Here is an 18,734-nt window from a genome sequence, read left to right on the forward strand (position 1 = left end):
TTAAAATGTAACAAGAGGAAGAGGCTGGACAGAAAGAGACAGACAAAGACAGATGAAAGTAAAGGAAGGGAAAAAATGAAATACTTTAACTTTAGATACTGTTGTAGTGTAGACAATATAACAGACAAATTGCATATAGGAACTCCCACAAGCATCGATGAAATAAATGACCAGAAAACCTGCTTTAAGTATCAATTGAGGGGTAAACGGGTCATGCCAACAGGATAAGTTTCCTACACTTCTTCGAAGAATGCCATCTTTGGATCTTTACATCTATCTGAGTCAGTAGACAAAACCTCAGTTTAACATCTCACCTATGAATAGCACTTCTGACAGTGTAACATCTATTCAGTACTGCACTGAAATATGTCAGTCTAAATTATGTGCTCAGGTCCATGAACTGAGGGATCAACCCATAACTTTTAGAGGTGTAAGGGTTATGACTGAGCTACTGTTGACAGTTAAAGTATGGAATGAGAAACAGCAGTTCAACTCACTGATTCCATTTCCTCCCAAGATCATGCTCAATCTGATACATCACATTGTCTACCAACGCAATTGCCTAAAAGAGGAAAACCATTACTGGCAAGCAAAGTTCTACAAAACCTTTCTTTGAAACCAAGGGCCAGTAAATTGATCAACCAAATTGAATAAAAAGAATGTTAAATATGTTTGAACAAATGGTCATTGTGACCTGAAGAGTTAACTCTGTTTTTCTCTCTCCAGCCTGACCTGCTGAGTATTTTCAGCACTTTTGGTTCATATTTCTGATTTCCGACATTCACAGTATTTTTCTTTTGTAGCAGAATGTGAATCCAGCTTTACAATTTCCATTTTATAATGTAGCATCCTCTTCATTTCATCAGCCTAGCCAGGATATTGCTTAAGGGAAGTGAGAGATGGGTAATAAATGCTGCCCTTGCCAGCAACATTCACATTGCAAGAACAAGTATATTTTTAAAGTTGGGAGCACAGTAACCATCAAGTAAATGCACTTCCCTGTACTAATGAGTCATACAGAACAGAGCAGTGCTTTCACAATGCATTGACTGTTCTGATACCTGATTTCTACCGGAACATTAGTGAAAATGCTAGAAGTGGCCAAATTACACCATCTTGAAGGAAAGCCAGATTCCAACTCTTGATTGCCATTTAGTCATTCAGTCTGAACAAAAATCATCATGAATTTTGAACGAGGACAGGATCAGTTATGGCTGGGATTTCCTCTTTAAATATTCCTCAATGAAAGAATGATTTGAAAACAGTGATAAAATACACAATTAAGTTCAACCTTTCTATTCAATTTCTAGTCACATTGTTATCAATCGTCAAAATCTTTCACTGAACAAGCAAATCAATGTATTAAACAATCTAATTTAGCTCTAAAACTTACCTCCACATTATATTAGTTTTATGACTCTGCGTCTTCACTTTATCAAGTAAGGCTGCAATGCATTTAAAATCCTCAGTCTCAAAAATATTCTTCAGCGCTTCCATTAAAATGACTCTGGAAAAAAAAGCACAGTCTTAATTAAATTATACACAACAACCATCTGCCTCAGAACCTCAAACAAAAGGTCAAACACAAAATACTGTGGGAGTGAATTTCTATGGAGTCTCTTCCGTTCATCCACAGTAACTTTTGCAGAAAAACTATAGAAGCCTTAGTACTTTGGCCATTTTTCAGCATTCCCCACCACCCCCACCACCCCCTCCACCCCCACCCCACCCCACCCCACCCCCAGACACTTAGCAATCCAGTAACCTGTACCATGAAACCCCCACTCTCGGCCAAGAACTTCTTTAGATAAGAAGACCAAATCTGCACTTTTTTCAGGGTAGGCCTCACCAACGCTCTGTAGAATTGCAGAGCCTGCTTTATTTTTATACTTCAATCATTTTGTAACAAAAGCTAACATATTAGTTGTCTTTACATTTGTTTTGTGGTACCTGCAAGCTAACTTTCTGTGAGAACCCAGATCCCTCTAAATGCAAACATTTCCCTGTCAAAATAGTTCAATACACTTTATTGTCCAATTGGAAATTCATTTCCAGTATATTGCTCAAATGTTGAAAAATTACATATAAATGAATAATAACTTTAAGAAAATGAACATTACCTTATCACAAAGTTCTAACTTTAATTAATATGTGCATTAAGATAATCAATCAGTCCACACAACCTGAATGCATATTCTCATCCATACATCAAATGCCTGCTGAAGACTCGTATGGAGAAGGGTACAAATGAGTTCAGGACCCGATTTGTCCTACCTCTGAAAGATTGTTACCCTTTCTCTGAATGTATCCAGCCACAATACTGAGACAAGGGTGGAATTTTCCCGTCCCCACCCACCACGGGAATCATAGTGGTCGGACCATGCAAAGTCCATTTATTTTGGGCTAGAATTTGTGGCCTTGGGACAAGTGCGGCTGGAAATCCTGCCTAAGGAGTGATTCTCATTGTTCATCTCATTTTTTCCTTTCACCAAAACCTTTTGCTTTGGCACAATAAGTGCAAAGAAGTAAGCATTGCAGATGGCCAAGATGAATATAGGAAGTACAGGGATGAAGTAAAAAAAAGGAAATCAAAGAGAGCGCATGAAAAGAGATTAGCAAATAAAAAAAGAAAATCCAAAGATGCTTTACCAATATATTAATAGTAAAAGGTTAGTTAAAGGAAAGTAGGACCTATCAGAGATGAAGAAGGGAACTTGCAGAGGACATGGAAAGGATTTTAAAATGCATATTTTGTCTCCATGTTTACAAATGAAAGGGATGATGCAGATACAGTCCAGGATGTTCAGAGTGAGATATCAGAAGGGATAAGAGAGAGGAAGTACTTCGAAGGGTTGGAATCTTTGAAAGTTGGTACGTCGCCAGGGCCAGATAGATTGTTTCTGAGGCTGTTGAAGGGGGTCAGGAAGGAGAAAGCAGATGCTCTGAGGATGATTTTCCATATCCTCACTAGATACAGGGGAGATACAGGAGGACTGGGGAAATGCAAACGTAGCTCCATTGTTTAAAAAAGGGATTGAAAGAAATGCCAAACAATTATAGGCCAGTTAGTCTTATATTGATGGTGGGTAAATTAATAGAATCAGTCCTGAGAGAAAGAATTAACTGTCACATAGAAAGGGATGGACTAGTTAGTTAAAGATGGTCAGCATGGATTTGTTAAAGGCTTTACTTCACAAATTTGGTTGAATTATTTGAGGAAGTGACTAGAAGAGTTGATGAAGATAGTGTTATTAATGTTGCATATATGGATTTTAGCAAGGTGTTTGACATATAAAAGCCCGTGGGATACAAGGTAATACGGCAAACTGGATCAAAAGTTGGCTTAGTAACAGGAAACAAAAGGGTGATGGATGCCTTTGTGAATGAAATGTTTCAAGTGGTGTTCCAAAGGATTGGTGTTGGGACTTTTGCTGGTTACATTACATATTTAGACATGAACATGGGGGGGCACAATTTGGAAATTTTCAGATGACACAAAGAATGGCCAAAAGTAGTGGATAGTGTAGAGGATAGCTATAATTGCCAAAAAGAGATAGATAGGTTGGTGTAGTGGGTGGTAAAGTGGCAGATGGATTTTGATACAGAGAAGTGTGAGGTCATGCATTTAGGGAAGTCAAACAGTTGCAGGAAATGTACAATAAATGGAATATACTAAGAGGGGTAGATGATGTAAGAGATCTTAGCGGACAAGTACATAGGTCCCTAAAGGCATCAGTTCAAGTAGACGAGGCTGTAAAGAAGGCATATGGAATGCTCTCCTTCATTGACAATGGCACAGAATATAAACATAGGATATAATTCTAGAATTATGTAAAAAAGTAGTGAGGTCACAACAGGAGTATTTTGTGCAGGTCTGGTTGCCACATTACAGGAAAGATGCAATTGTGCTGAAGAGAGCGCAAGGGAGGTTTACAAGAACGTTGCCAGGGCTAGAAAAGTGTAGCTATGGAGGAGGGATTTGATAGGTTGGGGTCACTTTCCTTGGAACAAAGAAGGCTCTAGAGTGACCTGACTGAAGTGTACAAAATTATGAATGGAAGAGACAGGGCATGACCCTACTCACCATTCACACCACTTGCCCGCTGCAGCAAGGTTAGAGAATTTGGCAGCTAGCCAAATCTTTGTTCACTGTCATGGGATGGGAAAATCCCACTGGCATGAACAGTGATAAGATTCTGGCCCTACAATGGACAGGATAAAGTTGTTTCCCATGGTGGAGAATTCTAGAACCAGGGGACATAGATTCAAGATTAGTGGCAGAAGGTGTAGAGGGGACATAGGATCCCTACAGTGCAGAAGTACTGCACTGACAACGATCCCACCCAGGCCCTATCCCGGTTAGCCCACACATTTACCTTACTAGTCCCCTGATACTAAGGGACAATTTAGCATGGCCAATCAACCTAACCTGCACATCTTTGGAGTGTGGAAGGAAAGCAGAGCACCCAGAGGAAACCCATGCAGACATGGTCACATAGATAGTCACCCGAGGCCGGAACTGAGTCTGGGCCCCTGGTGCTGTGAGATAGCAGTGCTAACCACTGTGCCACCATGCTGCCCCGACATGAGAAAGAATTTTTTATGCAGTGTGTTGTAGGTGCCTGGAATTCACTGCCCAAGTTGTTGGTGAAGGGAGAGATCCTAAAGTCTTGAAAGTACCTTTATCTACATATTAAGTGATATAAACTACGGAGCTGTTGGCCAAGTACAGGAGGGTGGAATTAGAAAGGGCACCTGGTTGCCCTCAGGTTGATATGGATTAGATGGGTTGAATGGCTCCTTCTGTGCTGTAACAGTTCTATGGTTGTAGTGTGAGATTATACAATGAGGAAGCTTCAAATCGCAGTGGTGATTTATTAAAAACAGCAATAACTACAGATAAAAAAGCTTTAAAAAGCTGCACAGATACAGGTCTAGTTCCACCGACTCCCAGACTCATACTGAGGCTCCATCTACCCAGACTCTCACCTGATGCTCAATAGACCAAGGTTTCCACATTCCTGTTTGATAGGCCACATGAGGGTCATATGACCCACAAACAACTGCCCCATAAAGGAGCCACATTATCAAACTATTCAAGAAATGATTATTTTCAAGGAAGATCTGCTCATCAAGAAGCCTTTTCTGACTGGTTCAATAATCTTTGTTTGCTTAGTGAGCCTGCTTTAGTGAGACAACAGCACCAGGCACCTATGGCTGTCGAATCTACCCAAAAGGATTTTAATTTTTCAAGTCCTCATAATTATGTATGTCCCTAGGCCACCCCATCTGTACAGTTATCTCCAACTCAATTTGCCATCTACTTTGGCACCTGTATCCTTGTAGATAACATCAATTTCAATGTCCACATCATGAATCTTCATAGAAACAATATCATTACCTGGCATTTTCTGAAAGCCTCTAACCAGTTTCTTATTTTCATCTTGCTTTTATTTAGAGAATTATGGTCACACGATTTTATTGAGTTCCCCACTGAGTTTCTATAGTTTCCTTTATTATTCCTGCATTCCACAAGCACCATACTGTCAGCATACTTCAGGATTATATCATTGCACTCTCATCGAAAATAATTTGTGCAGAGGATGAGAAATAACGAAGTAAACAATAAGGAGATCCAGTACTTGTTAACATGGGCTCCAGTAAATCCCAGAAACTAACACCCATTGGGTCATGTTGTGAAGGAAATCACTGCTCCGAAGTAGGAGAGTAGAACTGATGTCAAGGTCTCTCCATTTTTCAATAAGTTTGAGTAGTTGCATGGTATTGAAAGCTGAAGAGAAATCAACAAAGAACAATGTACACATTGTTGCTTAATCTTTCCGTATGCTGTTGGATCAGGTGCACCAAGGTCAGGCAATGTCGTCCATTGATTGATGAGATAGAGAAGCAAATTGTAACTCATCAATATTTAGAACAAGGGAATCTAAACAAGAGTGTATTGAAACAATACATTCAAAACAATTCATGACTATCAATGAGAGGAACTGGTCTGCAATCTCTCACCATTCAAAGATATTCTGCTTTATTATTTAGCCTGCCGAATAACTGGGTGGATAGTTTCACACAATCACATTGTAATTCCATGTAGTATGTTCTTTCCCATTCACCCAACCTGTCACTAACACTGCAACCCATTCAATTCCTACTTACTGCTTATTTTCCCACCTAACTTTGTGTCATCAGCAACTTGATCACCTCATCAAAGTGAACATAGATTGTAAAAAGCTGAGATCAAGTCCTGATCCTCAAGGTACCCTGTTTGTTATAGCATGTTAACCTTTTTCCCTTATCAATTTCTTGGTCCTTATTTGCTGAATTACAATTGTTATCAAAAATTTGGTTTGCCTAATCTATATAAAGATTGAAGTCCCATGATTACTTTATTACCCTTATGACATGGACCGCTATTTTCCTCATCTATCTACTGTGCAACCACAGTTAGGGGCACCATAAGACATAGGAGCAGAATTAGTTCACTCGGCCCATCAAGTCTGCTGCGCCATTCAATCATGGCTGATTATTTTTCTAATCCCCATTCTCCTGTCTTTTCCCCATAACCCTTGATCCCCTTATTAATCAAGAAACTATCTATCTCTGTCTTAAAGACACTCAATGACCTGGCCTCCACAGCCTTCTGTGGCAAAGAGTTCCACAGATTCACCATTCTCTGGCTGAAGAAATTCCTCCTCATCTCTGTTTTGAAGGATCATCCCTTTAGCCTGAGGTTGTGCCCTCTGGCTCTAGTTTTTCCTACTAGTGGAAAAATCCTCTCCACTCTCACTCTTTCCAGGCCTCTCAGTATCCTGTAAGTTTCAATAAGATACCCCCTCATCCTTCTAAACTCAAACGAGTACAGACCCAGAGTCCTCAACTGTTCCTACACAACAAGCTCTTCATCCCAGAGGCCATTCTTGTGAACATCCTCTGGATCCTTTCCAAGGCCAGCACATCCTTCCTTCGGTATGTAGCCCAAAACTGCTCACAATACTCCAAATGGGGTCTGACCAGAGCCTTATACAGCCTCAAAAGTATATCCCTACTCTTTTATTCTAGCCCTCTCAACATGAATGCTAACATTGCACCTGCTTTCCTATTTGCCGACTGAACCTACACGTTAACCTTGAGAGTCTTGAACAATGACTCCCAAGTCCCTTTGCATTTCTGATTTCTTTAGCATTCTCCCATTTAGAAAATAGTCCATGTCTCCATTCCTCCTTCCAAAGTGCATAACCTCACACTTTCCACATTGTATTCCATCTGCCACTTCTTTGTCCACTCTCCTAACCTGTCCAAGTCGTTCTGCAGCCCCCCCTGCTTCTGCAATACTTTCCATCCCTCTTCATATCTTTGTATCATCTGCAAACTTAGCACAGTGCTTTCAACTCCTTCCTCCAAATTGTTAATGTAATTGTGAGAACTTGTGGTCCCAGTACTGATCCCTAAGGCACACCACTAAGTTACCAGCCACCATCCTGAGAAAGACCTAACTCTTCAAACTCAATTCTCACATCATTCCAGTTCTCCATATGTGTTCTTACATGGACCATGACAACAAAGTCCTCCCCATCCCACTCAAAATTCATCTGGAACTACAAAGAAATATCTTTCAAGTTGGAATCAGACAGGCAACATATCTTTTGAAACCCTTTGTCAAAGCTACAGGAAGCATTATCTGTTTCTCTCATTATGCTATCATCTGTCAAAACCACAGACTTTTTCACTCTACCCACTCGAATGGCCTCCTATATCATGGTGTTATGATCTGTTTTCCTATCCACCCAGTTCTTATCCATACAGGTTAGTCAAAGTCAAAGGTTGAGGTTCATACCAGCCTCAGCTGGTATGAACCTCAGTTACACATCCTTGCCCATCACTACTGCCCAACCCTAAAGTTCTACTTAACCCAAGGGTGAGACTGGCTTCTGGAACAAAATGTCCAGGTAAATTGACCATTCCCTGGTGCCCTGCACTGTCTGCAGCTTAGACTCCAGTTCAACAACTCGAAACTGAATTTCCTCGAACTACATACTCCACATACTCCCATTTGCTGCAGGTACCACACATCACTTGTCCAGCCAAGCTGACTTGATTTATTTGATCAGTTAATTCATTATTTTTTAACTCAACTTAACTGAATTGATTATGATTTCTGTTAATTAATTGGATTATCTACTTTAAGTTGCTGTAAAAAAAGAGGCAAAAAAGAAATAAAATCAGCATTTACTATCCGCTCTGCACTGAATTTCCACTTAAACAAAACTCCCAATTGCAAAGTCATTTATTTGGCTTGTATGCTAGAACAAGAAGTTATCAGGTTTCTTTCACATTAATTGTTTGCACATCCATCAATTTTGACATACCTGAAATAGCCCTTTCCATTTAAGGGGTTGGCAATCTTTAGTTGCAGTTTCTTTTGCTCATAGCATGGGGATTCACATTTTAAAATAGCCTGCAAATTAGGAAGAAAACACAATCCAAATAACAACAGTTGCTGCACAACCATATACAAACAACCATGAACCATCAATAAATAAAGATATTTTACTCAAAAAAATAAAAACAATGCACAATGGAAAACAATCCACAATATTAAACATTCCTCAGATTTGTATGTGGTGATGGAAGAAAAGCATTTCTGCTTAATATGGCCAGTGATAATAGGCTGAATATCCCATGGAGCTGTAATCACTGCCAGTATACCAGTCCACTCCTCCTTATTTACGTATGAAGCTGTATATTTCTCGCCTGGACATCCAATCTAGACCTGCTGAGAAACGTGTCGCTAGCAGTCTGTGGAGATCCATGCCACACAAATACTAGGCAATGACCATCACCAATAAGAGACAATCTTGACATTCAATGGTGTTCCATCACTGAATCCCCCACTATCAAAATCCCTGGGGTTACCATTGACCAGAAACTCAATTAGACACATCACATAAACACAATGGCTACAAGAGCAGGTCAGAGACTAGGAATACTGTGGTGAGTAACTCACCTCCTGCGTCCCCAAAGCCTAATTACCATCTACAAAGGCACAAGTAGGAGTGTGATGGAATATTCCCCACTTGCCTGGATGGGTGCAGCTTCAACAACATTCTGAAAGCTTGACACCATCCAGGATAAAGCTTGATTGGCACCACATCTATTCCCTCCACCACCGAAGCCCAGTAGTAGCAGTGTGTACTATCTACAAGATGCACTTCAGTAATTCCCCAAATTAGATAGCACATGTAAAACCCACTATCACTTCCATCCAGAAAAGCGGCAGATACATGGGAATACCTGCAAGTTCCCCTCCAAGGCACTCATCATCCTGACTTGGAAATATATTGCGGTTCCTTCACAGTCACTGGCTCAAAATCTTGGAATTCCCTTCCTAATGGCAGTGTGGGTTAACCCACAGCACGTGGACAGCAGCGTTTCAAGAAAGCAGCTCACCACCATCTTCTCAAGGGCAACTAGGGATGGACAATAAATGTTGGCCAGCCAGCAATGCCCACGTCCCACAATTGAATAAAAAAGACTGTCAATGCGGTGTAAGACCAATGTGGGAAATGCAGCCAAAACCCTCTATTTATGGTAGTGGCTGCCATATTCTATTATATTTAAATATCCCAGGCACTTCGAGAAGTTCGCTTACAAGATAATGTGCACAGGTGATGGGGTAGTAAGGAGCTCGTGATGTTTTATCATGTGGTAAAAGTCTACATTTGTTTTGGGGGATTGTTTGCTCTCCCAAGTATGCTGCTTGAGTCTAGTTGTTTAAAACTTTACTCTTTACTAACAGCAATTATTTACACATTTGGACTTCTACACAAGGTTGGAACTTCTCTTCCTTCCAAACCTGCTTTACTTCTCAGTCTTGTGATCTGATACCATTATTACATGAATATCACACATGCTTCTGACGTCAATCCTTACTTTACATCTCATCCCAAGTTCTCACATACACCACATTTACATCTTCCTACATTTCCCAAAAGTCTGAGAATTTGCAAGTTTAGTCTGCGAAGTGCCTTGACCAATCACCCTGATGTCATTCTATATTGGAAACAGGAGCAGAGGTAGTCCAATCAGCTCTTCACGCCTGCACTGCCATTCATCATGATCATGACTGATCATCCAACTCAGTAATCTGTTCCTGCTTTCTCCCCGCTATCCTTTGATCGCCTTTTGCCCCAAGAACTATTTCAACTCCTTCTTGAAAACATAAGATGTTGTGGCCTCAACTACTTTCTGAGGTAGTGAATTCCAAAATCTTAGTAGCGTCCGGGGTAAAGAAATTTCTCCTTATCTCAATGCTAAACGGCATACCCCACATCTTCAGATTGTGACCCCTGGTTCTGAACTCCTCCACCATCAGGAACATCCTTCCTGCATGTACTCTGTCGAGTCCTATTAGAATTTTATAGATTTTTTTATGAGATTCCACTCATCCTCTGAACTTCAGCAAATATAACCCTAACTGACTCAGCACACCCCAAGAATCAGTCCAATAAACCTTTGCTGCACTCCCTTAATAGCAAGTACATCCTTCCTCAGATAAGGAGCCCAGAGCTTTGCACAATATTCTAGGTGTGGTCTCACCAAGGCCTTGTATTATTACAGCAAGACATCCTTGCTCTTTGAGGTTGAGGATATTCAGTCCTCGCTCTTCTGTCGGTGTGAGTGTTCACCCAGTGGCTGTTGAGCTTGTAGTAAGTTTTTCCCCTTTATCAGGCAAATCCAGGTTTTGTTGGCTTTTGCTCCAAGGATATTAAGGTGATGCTTTTTCTCCTTAAAATACCCTGATCAATCTCAATCCTGTACAATCTTGGTTGCAGAGCTTTGTCAACTTCCTTCTGAAGGTCTCCAATCCATACTCCCAGCCCGAGCTGCAGTGCTGACAGCTCATGTGCTCTACACTGTTATTAGAGTTCTTAACCCTGAGGCAGACTTACACTTTTGGGGGCCTCACATTCTGCCTCCGTCAGGGTTCCCCATGATGTCATGGCCCCTGCCCCTCATGACATGGCACTCCATGCCCGGTGATGTCAAGCTCCACCCCGAATGACATCAAACCATGCCCCAAATGACATCATTGTTCTGCTGACCACTAAACCCAAAAGCCTAATGGAAGCTGAAACTTCCCAGGCAATTCCCATACAGTATGTGTGTGGGGACTCCCAAAGGTTCTCCTGGCACAATTCCAGGGTGCCTCAAAAGGATCTGACAAAGGAGAGAAGATGTGGGCCAATGTTAATCCTTTGCACTACAAACAAGATAGCCTACCTAGATCTCAAATGTACATGCAATGAAATACAATTAAAATAATCATTTTAAACTGCTGCAATTTCAAAAGTATGATCATAGAGGAAAAAGCAGCAGTTACCATGGATATTTTCGAACGCAAGCTAAGTTCAAAAATTAACTGTAATAGCTATCATTAAAAATGTCACACAGTTATCAGTAAAAAAACAAATAAGCCCTTCACCCTCTCTGACTGTCTTTGTCAAACAAATGCTGAGCAGTCAATCCATGGTAAGTCACAATCAAAACATGAAATTCTCAGGTTAACAATGTGATGTTGCGATGAAGAATCACTTAATTTGAAAAGCAATGTTATCGAGACTGACCAGATTCCTTTAAGAAAAGGATCTACAACTAGTTACGTAGTCAAAAGATCATGATAATATTCACTTACAGTAGGATTAATGCTGTTGATCTGTGATGTTAGTAAAAATGTAGTTGTGGTGGCCGTTATTCCTCTCCTCAATCTTGTTACAAAAATCAGCAAAGCTTCTTGTGCGTTCAAGAACTGGCCTCTGAATTGCACAACTATGTCAACGTGGCTCCTGTTTAAAATATAAATGTTGACAATTCAGCTCTTATAAGCAAATATCAACTGAACGGACAAAACATTGCAGGAATAATATTTAAAATCTTCCAACATGCTACTAGTAATGTTTTATACCAATAATATATACTCAGAACCCACCTCCAAAACATCATGGACTTCATAAACACTCAATCCTAATCTCAATTTTAACTCATCATGTTCACAACTGTATTCATGTAATAGGAATACACTGTTTCAATGTGACTGAGTGCTGTATTGCAATGTTGTGACCAACATTCGTGCACATAAAACATTGGAAGTAATAACTGAAATCAAAATAATCAGACATGTCTGTCATTCCCGTAATTAAATTTAAAGTCAATTCCACCAATAAGATGGAAAAGTTCCTTTCTTTGAAAAATAAATAAGAAATTTCAATGCTTTTATTAAGATGATATGTTTTAACAACTAATTTTTATTGATTTATTTTGCTCTCCATTGTATCCCTCCTTTATCTTTAAGATTTTTCCTTATGTTGCATAGGATGGCCACAATATTGATTGGTCACTTTCACATCAGCCATTTATTTTTTGGATTTAATGGCTTGTTTTACAGCTGGTCACCCATCCTCCAGCCAACTGTCCCCATGTACCTGTGTTAAGGCTGGCACAGATACATCCTGACTTGCCTGCATCAGTAGCTGCGTTGTTTTACTCTCCATTGCATCGCATACAAACCAATCCTCAAAATGAAATATCCCTGCTACCCCCTCTCAAGAAAATCAAATTATGCAGTTCCATTAAAATTATAAATTATCCATCTGAGAAGATTTATATAATTTGAAGCAATCAACCATCAATGTAATTTAGCACCATTCGTCAGCCAAATTCTCTACCAACTAATAAGAATTTTTTGTCTGCCAGACTAAACTTGACAGTTCATTCATAGCAATATTGAGCTTTAGTTCAAAACCAATTTTATGATATTCATCAACTTAATTGAACAATACAGAGTGAACAATTCCACTGTCAGAGAAACAGCATGTTTAAATTAAATTCAAAAGTTGAAATTTTCATTACTTTGGTACATGTCGCCTTCCACAATATATTCATAGATACATGGTATTTTCATATATACACTTATCAGATATATAGAACGAACAAACAACTGGACCGGGGCAAAACTACAACCAAAATCAAACTCAACGCCTCACATTGCGACTGTGTTACAAGCACTATCATATTGCTAAACACACATCACCCATTCTGTGGGTGCACACCTAAAACACGTGTTTGGCCTCTTACACAGATAAATGAAGGGTCCTAAGCTTTTAGGTTCACTTGGAGAAATTGTTTAAGATTGAAAAGAGCAGGTGGAAGGCTCGCTCTGTTCAGGATTGTTCAATGGCCAACACAGTTTAAGCAGCAGTAAGCAAAGTTACATTTAAAAAATGCCAGCATTCTTATGGAGCCAGCCACCCCAGACTACAGACCTCCTCATGATTTCCCATCCTGCACACCCCCTCACATTGACTCCCTCAGGGAGAAAGAGGAGAAGAAGATGCTCAACAGGAAGTCTTATCTACCCAGGGTCTTAAGGGATCATTTCTCTCACTCAGCAGCGAGTGCATCATCTCTGTTTTACAAATATAGTCCTCACTGAAATCTAGCATCTCTTGCAAGCAGGCCTGTAATATCAGAGCAGGGAAAGGACAGGACTGCCAGTGACTGTGAGGATGATGATGGGAGTAAACTTCTTTGTGTTAGTACCTTCCCAGTTTGGGGTGGGACATATCTTTAACTTCTACAGTTTGCCATTCACTGCTGCATTAAGGAGGTGAGTTGAGGCTTATGCTCGGGGAAGGGATTATTTTGTGTTTTCACTGATTAAAGAGAAGCAGACAGAGTACGCTTTGTCAGGATGGTAGGCTTTCCCCAAGGCGGACGCTGCCATCACCTGCAAGACATGGCCTTTGTAGGTGCTGCATCTAAATGTTAAGATGTAACCATAGGGGTTTAACTTCCTCAATGTGCAGTTGGTGTGAATCCAAGATATTAAAGACAGCACAAATTTAAGTTAATCATGAAAAGAATGGAGGAGGTTAAAAGAAAATCCATTGCATAAAGTTTTATTAGGACTGCAATATCTTACCAGGAGCAACAGTAAAACTAGAATCCACAGAGGAATAAAAAGATCATTAAAGAGATTACAGACTTGACTTTCTACTTGATTACACTGTTTTTTCAGCACATTTCCCTTATATTAAAGTAACTAGCATATGAGATTGCAGGATTTTATGTGCAAACTGTCTTTAGCGAACTCACATCATGTTAGGAGCATCTCAGCTCAAAACAACTGAGTATTGCCCCAGAGTGAATTAATCACCATTGGGAGCTCCTTTCATTTTACTCATTTGAGTAAATTAAGTTAGAACTGCATTTATTCATTCATGGGATGTGGGTGTCACTGGCAAAGCCAACATTTGTGGCCCACCTCTAATGGAAATTGGAAAGGTGGTGGTGAACCATCTTCTTGAACTACTCGAGCCCATGTGCTATAAGGAGGGAAGGAGACATCAGAAAGTGAGTGCCAGGTTTTTGACCCACTGACAGTGAAGAAATAGTGCTACGGTTCCAAACAGGATGGCATGTAATTTGGTGGGGAAGCTCGCAAATTGTATTCCCAAATGTCTACTGATCTTGTTCTTCCGGGCGGTAGAGGTTGCTGATTTGGAAGGTGCTGTCTAAGAATGCTTTTCAAGTTCTTAGAGGTGCATCTTGTAGATAATATATACAACAGCACTGTGTGTCTGTGATGGGAGTGAATGTTTATGATGGTGGATGGAATGCCAGTAATGCGGTCTATTTTGATGGTATTGGAGCTTGTGTACACCAAAGTCAAGCATGTTTGGAAATGTTTTGTATTACTTTTTAAGTTTACTCAGAAATTGAAAATAATTTTGCGCATTGTTGAAAAGTCATTTTCAGCAATTTATAATTGGTTGCTCAAACTTGGTGGTTTGATGGTGTGTTTTAAAACGTTTGTTTTTTTGTGGTGAAACCGAGTTGTTATTGTTTTAAAGTAACTCTGCCAAGTGGTCATTCTTCAATACATCATGGGATACCTTTAAAAATAAAACTTAGCCTGATTGTGCCAACTCATGGCATTCAGCAAAATACAAATATGCCATAATGGAAATTCTGTGGATAAAATACGTTTCAAAACAGATGCAATTTGGACTAGAACCACTGATTGAGCCACAAAAGTCTTATTCCTGTATGTTTCAACTGTAAACAAATAAAACAAACAGTTTGTTTTATTTATTGTATTATATAATATATTAGCACTTTAATTTACCTTTCTGGGATGATCACTTCATTTCCTTTGGGCAAGGAGAAATCAGCTGCCTCTTTCCCGATTATTGTTGCAAAATACACTATGCGTTTCATGAAGGGATTCTGTAATCGAACCTGCATCAAAGTAATAAAAGCTTTATTTTTGATCAAGCAACATTTAGCTCTCATTTAAACAAAATGTTTAATATTATTGTTTGCATAGAACTTTGAACTAACATAGCTTATCAGGTTCTCTTTTCAGTAAAGAATGGAATTAAATTGCAGGTTCACTCAGAGCTGACAGAAAAACAATGGATTGAATGACAGCTTGCTATTTTGCAAAATTCTGTTCCAAAAAATGGTAAAATATGTCACATTTCAACTGCAAGTTTAAAAATTATGATGTTTACAAACAAACTGAATAAAATTCTTGTGTAATTGCCTTAATTGTCCCACTAGTGAAAGGATTGAAAAGCAGGAAATTGTCTAGAGTGTGTAAGATCATCATTCTCATTGATCAGAATAGTAGTAAGACGTCTACTTAAAACTCCCTTAAGGGAACAGATAATTTGAACAGCATTAATATTTTAGAGATTGACACAAATGCGAGAGCTCAAAAATCGAAGGAAGGAAGGAAAGTGAACAGACATATAAATTTCATTACTTTTCACTGCAAATGGTAAACATGCGAAATGCAATGCCCTCTAAGGCAATGGATACAAACATTATGAAAAAATAAGGGTAAATTGGACTGATATTTAAAGGCATCAATTTTTCATGGATAGTCCTAATAGACTTTTCTAATTTTTGATGATGTTTCAATATACTGTTTCTGTGTATAGAAAAGGAATAGGGATATAACAGTCCAGTGCCAGTCTACCAGCTCAAACTGAGAGCATGAAACACTCCCTGCACCATTATAAGTAGGCTCAAGGCACATTTGATACTTTACTGTTCTAGGAATTCAAAACTCTTAAAATGTTTCAAGCTTTCTTCTTACAAATTACAGACTCCTTAAACCCCACATTGGTGCCACCAGATGATCTCTGAATTGACATATCCTGAGTGTTATGTGTGCGGTGTGTAGGCCCTTTAAGAGGACAGGTCAGATGACCTGGGGTGAGGGGAACCTGCCCAGGAATCCACCTCCACAAGTGGTTGTGGACTGGAGTGTGATGGGAACACTTCGTTAATAAATCCCTCTGTGTTTCTGTGACTTGCCTGTGTGATCCTGCGATCTTGCATTTAAAAATATCAATCCTGAAGCCTTACATTATACTCCTAAAACATATGAATCATGAAATTTGACATTTTGGTAATAATACTCATTTGGTTTCTTGAGCATCCCTGGTTTTAACTACTTTAGCTCTGGTAGCTGTGTTTTCAGCTGCTGAGGCCCTAAGCACTAGAATTCTCCCTCAACCCTACTTTCCTTCTTTACCATGGTCCTTAAAACCTATCTCATTTACCATGCTGCTGGTCAACATCCCTGATATCCCCATATGTAGCTCCGTGAAGCACTTGGGAATGCTTTGTTACATCAAAAGTTGTCATATAAGTTGTTGTCAATGTCTCCCATTAAAAGCAGGAGGATTGGAAAACCTATCCTTACCTGTTCACTTACTGATGTCCAGCACTACTAAAATAGGCAAATGGCCTGCAACGAGTATCACAGTTTAAATGATTCCCCAGTTTTATATTTCATCCAGGTTTCTCAATCCAATATAATATTTAACGTGTTGCATTCTGGGACAACACCACTCTGTTGTTTCTGTGGGCAGCCCTCGTCGAATGTGTTGCATAAAGATTTTGCATTTACACCAGTTAATTGGATTCATCTCCAATGATTACCTCAACTGATAAAAAAATTGTCATCATATTAAACTGGCAATAATATGCTCAAAGTAGCTTTAGTGCCTGGACTCCTACTTTTCACATAATGTCAAGTCAAAACAAAATGAGTGGCTGTGAAAATATACAATTCCCTCCCCCACCCTCACTCCCACTCAACAGCTTAACTTTCCATTTGTGGAATGTCTGTAAATAGAATAATCTAACCTCTGCTGTTACCAGAGGATGTAAACTAGATTCTGGAATGGGAAAACTAAAATGAAGTTAATGCAAATGGCTCTGCTGTTGGTTTTGTTTCCTGCAATGTTACTCTAAACTTCAACCCATTCCCTTCAGCAGAGCAGGAAAATTACTGCAAAACAGCACTTGGAAAAAGATGGATGTAAATTGCTGTGATTTTGAAAGGAGCCTCATTTTACTCACCTGTTTAACAACTGTAGCATGCAGGGCACCAGTGAACTTAACAGTTGCCTTAGGACGATAATTAGGAAGTCTTTCATACAAGTAAACGCACAGCATGAGCATTGTGATGGGATTTGGATCTGAGATGTCAGTGGCCTGTTTAGTCAACAACAAAAAAGTCATCATATTTTAAAAGTTTAAAAATTAGTACTTCAACACTGTTATTGTTAGTGATCTGCATGATTGTGTGATGGATTTTAAAATTCTCATCCTTGTTTTCAAATCCCTTCATGGTCTTTCCTTTCCCTATCTCTGTAAGCCTCAACCAAACCTTCAAACTTCCAAGATACCTGCTCTCCTCTAACTCTGGCCTCCTGAACAATCCCAATTATAATTGCTTCTTTTCCGGTCTTCAGTTGCTTTGGTTCCCAAGCTCTTGAATTTCCTCCCTACACTTATTGCATCCTTGTCTCACTTTTCTCCTTTAACACACTTCTTCGAACTTGCCTCACTGGCCAATTTTTGTCTTGGAGTCATAGGGCGGGATTTTCCGGCCTCGCTCATCCCAAAATCATAAAATCCTGCCCGAGATCAATGGACTTTCCCATGCACCATCCCTTGCCCGCTCCAATTCCCATGGCAGGCTGAGGAGAGGTGGGTAAAATGCCAGCCATAGAGCCACACAGCAATACAGCATGGAAACAGTCTGGCCTAACATTTATTATGTTCTTCTGATGCCTAAAATGGCATGTTATAAATACAAGGTGTTGTATGTAAAATTACAATTATCATCACATCTAAACACTTCCAATATAACTACAAGGAAACCAGGACTATTTTTATTGCAAAAGTGAAATCTTTGATTTCTTTACCAAATTTATTCTCAAATAATGCAGAGCTTCAATAACATTAAATTTGGGTGGGGGGGGGAACCCTGCTTCTGCTTATTGTTATGCCTGTTGCTAGGAAAAATAAATATTAAGAACACAGGAGGAGGTGAGGAGAAATTCTGCATAGGTTCTGGAATATACCACATGGAAGCAATGGAGGAAGCTGAACCTATCGTGGCTTTAAAATATTTGCAAAATTTATACTTGGAAAGTGTAAATAAAAAGGCAGGAAGAAGAACTGAACTGACAGTTCTTCCAGGCCACTCGAATAGTTGGTATGACTAGCCTCCTTCTGTGCTGTTCTATACTTCTTCATGCTTTTCTACGCTTTTAGTCACTATCCAGAAAAAACATACCTGGTAACTTTGCAGGCAATTATGGTAAAATCTAACTCAATGTTATTTAAAACAAAAT

At 39.5% G+C, this 18,734-nt stretch overlaps 1 protein-coding gene across 1 annotated transcript in view; it reads right to left on the reverse strand.

The window, feature by feature from the left end:
- The window catches only part of LOC145353303 (cilia- and flagella-associated protein 47-like), a 495,401-nt gene that overhangs the window by 334,538 nt on the left and 142,129 nt on the right, over positions 1-18,734 (reverse strand). The window contains exons 37-41 of the mRNA XM_080203935.1: positions 17,452-17,586; positions 15,200-15,312; positions 11,708-11,858; positions 8,382-8,470; positions 1,394-1,507 (exon numbers count right to left, since the gene is read on the reverse strand). Coding sequence (XP_080060061.1) covers positions 1,394-1,507; positions 8,382-8,470; positions 11,708-11,858; positions 15,200-15,312; positions 17,452-17,586 — 602 coding nt within the window. The remainder of the gene's footprint in view (positions 1-1,393; positions 1,508-8,381; positions 8,471-11,707; positions 11,859-15,199; positions 15,313-17,451; positions 17,587-18,734) is intronic.

This window comes from Carcharhinus amblyrhynchos, chromosome 15 (assembly GCF_965287045.1).
Source record: "Carcharhinus amblyrhynchos chromosome 15, sCarAmb.v2.hapA, whole genome shotgun sequence".
Lineage (NCBI taxonomy): Eukaryota > Metazoa > Chordata > Chondrichthyes > Carcharhiniformes > Carcharhinidae > Carcharhinus > Carcharhinus amblyrhynchos.